The sequence below is a fragment of the Austrofundulus limnaeus genome, unplaced genomic scaffold, assembly GCF_001266775.1.
Source record: "Austrofundulus limnaeus strain Quisiro unplaced genomic scaffold, Austrofundulus_limnaeus-1.0 Scaffold71, whole genome shotgun sequence".
NCBI lineage: Eukaryota > Metazoa > Chordata > Actinopteri > Cyprinodontiformes > Rivulidae > Austrofundulus > Austrofundulus limnaeus.
The window spans coordinates 1,119,454-1,127,058 of NW_013952473.1; the positions used below are offsets into that span (position 1 = coordinate 1,119,454).

At 36.9% G+C, this 7,605-nt stretch overlaps 1 protein-coding gene across 1 annotated transcript in view; it reads left to right on the forward strand.

Moving 5' to 3' along the window:
- Nucleotides 1–7,605, forward strand: part of LOC106519093 (protein kinase C-binding protein NELL1) — a gene marked incomplete in the record, with an annotated part of 155,797 nt that overhangs the window by 116,227 nt on the left and 31,965 nt on the right. The window contains 1 exon segment of the mRNA XM_014010621.1: nt 1,057–1,197. Coding sequence (XP_013866075.1) covers nt 1,057–1,197 — 141 coding nt within the window.

Consider the following 7,605-nt stretch of genomic DNA (forward strand, 5'->3'; position numbering starts at 1 on the left):
ATATATATGATGGTTATTCTTAAACAGTTATTTATGATATTAGTGATTGAATAGTCATTATGCAGCTAGTTTTTTATTCCCTTACCGTACCTTTCTCCTGACTAAGTTCAGTTAGGATATTTACTTTAAAGAGTGAAAATATGTGTGAACTTATTTTACATGATATATTTATATTTAACTGGTATTACATTGTAGAAAATTGACAATTTTGATATGAAGTTTTTTTTTATTTCCTTGCCATAAAGGTCTATATACAGTATATTGACCATGATTGATTTATGACAGGAAAGAAAGAGTAAACATCCAAAGGGCTAAATATATTTTGTAGTTTAACGGTTAACATTTTCAGTCATTTCAGAATATATTTTACGACATTTATTTAAATCAATTTAAGTTCCTGTTTGTGTACTGCCTACAACCATCTATAAATTACAACCTTTTGTTTTGTTAGTTTGTTGGAGACAACGCTGGCTGCTCATGAGCAATCCGTAACTTCTTTTCACTCTTTGCTGTATTCTGTATTTAAACAACTCAGGCGACCTTCTGGCACACCTTAACTGAAACATGAACCAGTCAGACTTTATAGCCAACAGCAAGAGAAGTTTAGATGAGGAGCAGAGATAACAGCATACATAATAAATGAGAGATTTACTCTCATGAGGAGGCACAAAGAGCTTAAGACTGCTAGCCAGAGACTAAGTAACCTGAATGAGAACGGTGAAATGTGAAAAAAGAAGAAAAAGAAAAAAAAATGTTAAAAAAAAAACTTGGATCTTCCAAGTGGTTTGATTCTGAAGATTTTGATTTGTGCTGCAAGATGACATGACTGCATAGATGCTGGCTGTCTAACTGCTGATCCAGCTCTGCTGTGGCAGAACTGATTTGTTCTGATTGGATCACCCTCAGCTCTTGTAACTAGCAGAGATTAAGAAGAAAGAAAAAAAAAACAGGCAACACATCAAATACTTCAAATGAGCTGGGTTTCCAGCCTCACATTTCCTTTCCAGGGAAACAGTTTTGACTGGTTCTCATGTCGCTGTGTGTTTATGTCTGCAGATATTGATGAGTGCGCAGAGGGCCTGATTGAGTGCCACAACCACTCTCGCTGTGTCAACCTGCCTGGCTGGTACCAYTGTGAATGCAGAAGTGGTTTCCATGACAATGGATCCTACCAGCTCGATGGAAGCTCCTGCATTGGTGAGCAAACAGAGTTGAAAACATAATTTTCTCTGCTGCAAATACTAGTTCCCTCTCCCAGTGTTCTGCCCATCATTCTCACAGTTAGTGACTTTTTCTCCCCATTTACCTGTCTGCAATCATYCTGGAATTTTTAATACTGTTGCTGCCTCTCACAACATATTAGGTGAGTTACTTTTTACAGAGTTATTTGGATGTTTTTTTTATTAGTTCAGCCTCCAAATTATAAATGTGTAAAGTTGGCTCAATATGTTTCTTCACGTTTTAATCTCATGCAGATGATTCCAGACTCCCTTTGACAGTATGTGCATGTGTGTAGTAAATAGTGCACCAGTGTCAAACAAAAACTCAATCAAAAGCAAAAAATAAATAAATAAAAACTAATTAAACAACATAAAAAAGACATGCAACATCATTTACAACTAGAAGCTAATTACAGTACTTTAATTTGACACTTACAAAATAGGTTTGATAAGGTAATCTACATCTAAATTAACTAAGTAAATAAAGTAAAATTTAATACATTGCCCAAAAACATCAATGCAATATTAATACAACCTGTGTGATTTATTTTTTAGTTTTTATTTTTGCAAAAGTTTAAAGTATTTAGACTCAACTGAGATTTATAAGTTTTTTTTACAATAGTCATTACATTGCATTGAAATAGTTTTCCCACCAGTGGCCATTTTAGCCCATTTTAGAACCCCTGAGCTTGAAGTCAGTACCCTCTGAAAAAAAAGAAACTATCATTACTATTTTGTAAGAATGTTTGGTTCTCAAACCTTAGATTCACCATATACTGAATAAACATGGAACTAGAAGCACTCGTTGGGGCGCACACCACCAGCAGTCACAAAGTAACAAGTATCTGGTGTGGTTAACRCTCAAAAATYRKAGTTTTCTCCAGTCTTGAACACATCACAGACGAGCTGTTGCTGTGATCTCGGCAGCTGCTCTGCTCGGTAACATTGAAGGGTCATGAAGTTAGCTGTATGGACTGTTTGTGAGGAGTTTAAAAATAAAAGCGATACAGAGTAGATGTTGGAGAGACAACTTAGAAGGAAACCACTTTTTATGGAGGAGTACTGTGCTTTTCATGTAGCTGATTGTTAGTTTAGCTGCAGCCATACTTAATACTTCATGTTTGTCCCTTAGTTGCACAACTGGTTAACATTACAGTATATTAGACCGATATTTTAAGTTACTAATAAACATGAATAATGATCATATTGCCTTAGCTGGGCTGGGTCATTGGTGAGGCAAGAACCACAAACTTCAAAGTACTTTAGTGGAACTTCATGTTATAGATCAACACAAAGTCGCACATAATTGTGAAGTAGTAGGAAAATGACACTTGGTTTTCAAATTCTATTTAGAAATAAAATTTGAAAAGTGTGGACTGTGTTTGTATTCATAGCTGCTGAGTCAATGCTTAGAACCACACTGGGTTTTGTCTCTATCAGCTCTTCCCATTTAGAGACTGAACTTGTTGTCCATTCTTTTTTTCAAAATAGCTGCAGTTCTATTAGATTGGATGGAGAGCACCTGTAAACAGCAGTTTTCAAGTCGTACCACAGACTCCCAGAACGGGTCCCTCAGACACATGAATATATATTTAATCTAAACTGCTTCACTGAAGCTCTGCCTGGATGTTGTGAGTTGTTGCTGTGCTGAAAAATGAACTTATTTGCAACCGCTTCGGATGTTATCATCCATTAAATGGATATTATTAGCCATTGTCAGTTCCACAGACTGGCTTCATCAGACTGTCAGCTGGTTAGTATGAAGCATATAGCCACTAAGTTTTGTTTTATGCAATCTGGTTAATATGAGGCATAAAGTCACTAAGGCTTATTTTAGAGTTATGAAATGGGCTACAATAAATTAGACCGGACTCTGGCGGTAGCAGATTGTTGCATTGCAACGTATTTGGCACTGGTAACCCACTAGGGGGCAGTGCTGGGACAGTCTGAAGCCATTCTATGGGACTGATAACGCTAACGTCCATTTAATGGACTGATAACATCTGAACCGGCTTCTTATTTGTCAGTCTAAAGTCTTTTACAGTACCAGAGTATCTTCCAGGACTGTTCTGTATTTAGCTCGGTCCGTCTTCCCATCAACTCTGATCAGCTCCCCTGTTTCTGCAGATTTTTTTATCWCTACATCATTGTACTTCCACTACTATATTTCACAGTGGGGATGTTGTGTTCAGGGTGATGTACAGTGTTAGTATTCTGCCATGTAAAGCACTTTGCATTTAGGTCAGAGAGATAAACATTTTAATCTCATCTGACCAGCGCATCTTCTCCAACATGTTTTTGTGTTCTTACCTGACTTGTGACAAACTACAAACTGGACTTCCTATGAGGGTTTTTGTTTTTTGTTTTGTTTTGTTTTGTTTCATTATTCCTTCCACTTCACCATTATGTGCTACATTATCTTGAATCCTTCACAAATACTTGGTAAAAGATTATGAATTTTGGGTTGTAACATGTTTATTGTTTATGAYTATTCAGACTATTCTCCCTGGGGTCCCAACACAAAACACAAACCCCCAATCCCTCCACCACATGTAGCCAAAATAGTCAAAATTTTACCATCATTATTATTATGACTAAATTAAAAAAAAAGTTTGGTAGAAAATAAAGTCCTTAAATCTGTAATTCAGTGCTTTGATCATTTTCAAGTCTTTCGTGTTGTTGCTGGTACTTCTCTTTTTTGATTTTATGAAGGACACTTAAAAACAAAAAACACATTGTGTGTTCTGTGCTAAAATTTGCTTTTCTGTCTTTCTGAATGAAACTGAACAAAACAAGATAAACCACTTTAATGTAAGTATTTCACAATTCAGCGTGTAAATTGTTTTGGTTGAGAAAATGTGGCTAAAGAACAGAGTCAAACACACAAAACAGGCTTTTTGATTAAAACAATGTTGTACTCTGCAGTCTTAAACTCACAAAAAGCATTGTGTGTTTACAAGAAACAAATTTCTGGTCAAATGGTGTTCTCATATTGCAATAAAAACAAATAATTTACTGGTTTTAGATGTTTATGGATGGATGTGGAACAAATAGGTGTTCACTAACAAGCACTCTGCTTTAGATTAATAAAATCATTTAAATAGCAAATGTTTAAGTTCAAGTTTAAAGTTTAACGTGGCTTTATTAGTCTCACTTGGGAGAAATTAGCTTACACAAAAAGACCTGTCGGACAGAAAACACATTCCAAATAAAACTCAAATAAAAAACACCAAAAAGACAACACATCCTACTGCACTCGCACACAAATACCTACATAAAATCCCTGTCTCTATTCATCCCAAATCACTCACTCATTCAAGACCTTCACTGAAAAAGGGATGAATGAGTTCTTGTAGCCGTTATATTTGAATAAAGGAACCCTTCTTTCTGAGTTCAGTAAATCATATTGAGCAGGGATGTTTGCTCAATGCTGGTCTTGGAAAGTTAGAGGAACAGCAGTCCCCATGATTTTATCTATTGTCCTCAGCAGATTTAATATCTGAACATTTGAYTTTATGGTCAGGGCACTAAACCAGTAGCTATTAGCATATTTCAACATTGACTCAWTGCTTGCTCAGTAAAAAAAAAAAATCAATCCATCCATTATCATCCACTTGTTTCACAGTTGGGTTGCAAGGGCAGTAGTTTAAGTGGGGGGGCCCAGACCACTCTTTGCCCAGTCACCTCTTCCAGCTCTTCTGGGAAGATTCCAAGGCGTTCCCGGGCAAGATGAGTGGGCGTGTTTGTTTATGCTAAAAAGCACTCAGGCACTGCATTTTGCTTCAACTACTCACTTCCAGAATCTGACTGTTGTACAGCAGACATTTATAAAGATAGTCAAATGGCCAAAAACTCATGGATGGAGCAAGCACAGATGTGCATGGAGGAATCAATTAACGGGGGCAGACTTGTGGCCAAAATAACGATGGATATCAGAGGTTTTTTTTCTTCTTGTCTTATTTTCCAAAGTATAAATTCCAGCAGGAAGAACCACATATGTATATCTCTGGGCTTTGTCAGGAGCTCAGTGAAGTGTGTCTTACGGACAATGAATGATGTGTGTGACAACGAACGCTGCACAACCATGTGACAGTGCATCGACTGTTCGGCTTTAGATCAAGTAAACTGGGTCCTTAAGGGAGAGTCCTGCTACCCTACAGAGAAAACTAATTTTGACRGCCTGTGTCTGTGATTTTTTATTCTTTCTGTCACAACCCAAAGTTCATSACCATCGGTGAGGGTAGGAACGTAGACCAATTGATAAAAAGKCTTACAACTTAGCTCCCTCTTTACCACAGCAGACCAATAAGCAGAACTGTAAAAGAAGTCAACAAATTCTTTCAGACTCCAAACACTTTAAATCAATGCCACTCAAACACTTGTTAATTGTGGGAGAATTGGACAAGTCAATATCAATATGCTTTTCCAATATTTGCATGACTTGACCTGCTTGRTGTTGTGTCCATATATGGCCACATGGCTGTGATCGCTAGCTGACATGTGGTCCACCAGCAACTTCTTTGTTTTGCCAGTATTAATCTTCAACTGATGGGCATCACACCATTTCACAAAGTCATCAACCCCAGATCTATGGCTGCCTTTGTTGGAGATCATTTCTAGCAGACAAAGTAGAACAGTGCCATTTGAAAAATTTTACCACATACTGGCACAGCTGGGAGCTGACACAGTCATTAGACTACAAGATGAATAAAAACTGTGAGATTACACAGCCCTGAGGGGTTCCAGTATTACCTAATACAGTACTTAAGTACACAGAGTTGAATTTCACCTGCTGTGGCATGTTTGACAAGACCAAGTGCTACCATTAGATAAGACATAGACTGACCTCCAGTGGAATCATTTTTTCAAGAAGGATGTGTGGCTGAATACAGTTAAAAGCAGGGTTAAAATCAAAATAATGAGTCCCTTTACATATGTAGAGGGACACTTCTGATATTTTTAAATTGATGCATTATCGTTAGCACGGCATCACTTGTACTCTAATTYGTTTGGTTAGCAAACTAATATTTATCCACATGCAGCTCCAGCTTTTTTGTAAAGCTTCAGATGTCATACCATTGGAGGTGAAAGCCGCTGGCCTAAAATCATTGTTTACCTGGGGGCATGATTTCTTAAGAACTGGGACAATGATAGATTTGTTCCAGAGCTTTGGTACTGAATGAGTGTCAATAGATAACTGGAAGAGTGAATACCMAGCTGGTGTGAATTCCTCTGAAAATGTTCCAAAAAAGAAAGGTGGACTTATATTGTCTGGTCCTGCTGCTAGTGTGAATGGGTTCTGACCTGTACATCATGCCTAACCTCTTCTAAAAGGTTTCTGCATTCCCACTTGTTATCAGTTTCAAAGTGCAAATACATTTTTTTAGCTTTTTGGCTTTTGTGATATCATCATTGGCAAACACTGGTTTTCTTTCTGTGCAGCTTTGACCCCTGTATGCTTTTAAATCCCCTGATTTAAAAGCATTTTTCTTCCTGTTGATACATTCCTTTATTTCGTGTGTGATGTAAGGATAATTTCTATATTTCCTAATAGGCTTTTTTTTAAGTAAATGAAACAAGACAAAAGGAAATCTAACCAGTGATTGATTCTGTTGTGGTGTTGATGTCTGCCTCTTGGATAAAAAATGTCTCAAACTGTAGATTGCAACATCCTTTATGAGAAACTGAAATACATTTTCATCTGAATTACCAAGAGGAAGTCTGACTCTATGTGTGTAGACACATTTGATGTTCCCATAGCTCTTATCAAGGATCCTCTTACTCTCTTTGCTGCATTAAACATATTGATAAAAACCGGYCAGGAGTTTACTCAAGCTGCAKTCATTAAAATTTCCAAGAATGAGCACCAGAGGGTCAGCTTTGTTCTGGGGGTGGACACAGGCACGGTCTTAAATTTGGCTGGCTGCTGTGGTGGTAAAACTACACACATATGTTAGTGTATTCACAAGGGCTGTATTGTGGTTGTAAGATAACACACAGAAGCTCGATGTCAGCATTGTGTGTTCTGCCTCTGACAAYAAGGTTACTACACCCACTCTCTATGACATAAACAAAACCCCTTATGGTGCACAGCATGGTATCAAATAGGAGCAACAATATTTGTTTTTCTTGATTAAAATAAGTCACTGTAACATTATCACATTTTTTATAAATTATTTTATTTCTTAAATAAAACTTTGTTGTCTCAAGCCAGTATTGTACTCTAATGGACAAACCAATTTTTTGTTGCCATGAAAAAACAAGAATTGTAAAAAACAATTTCTTAAAACAAACCCTTGGAAAAACAGATCTAGTTTTCCATGCATTGTCTGTTTCTGATTTATGAGAAATTAGATTTATTAGTTATTTGTAATAATGTGGAATG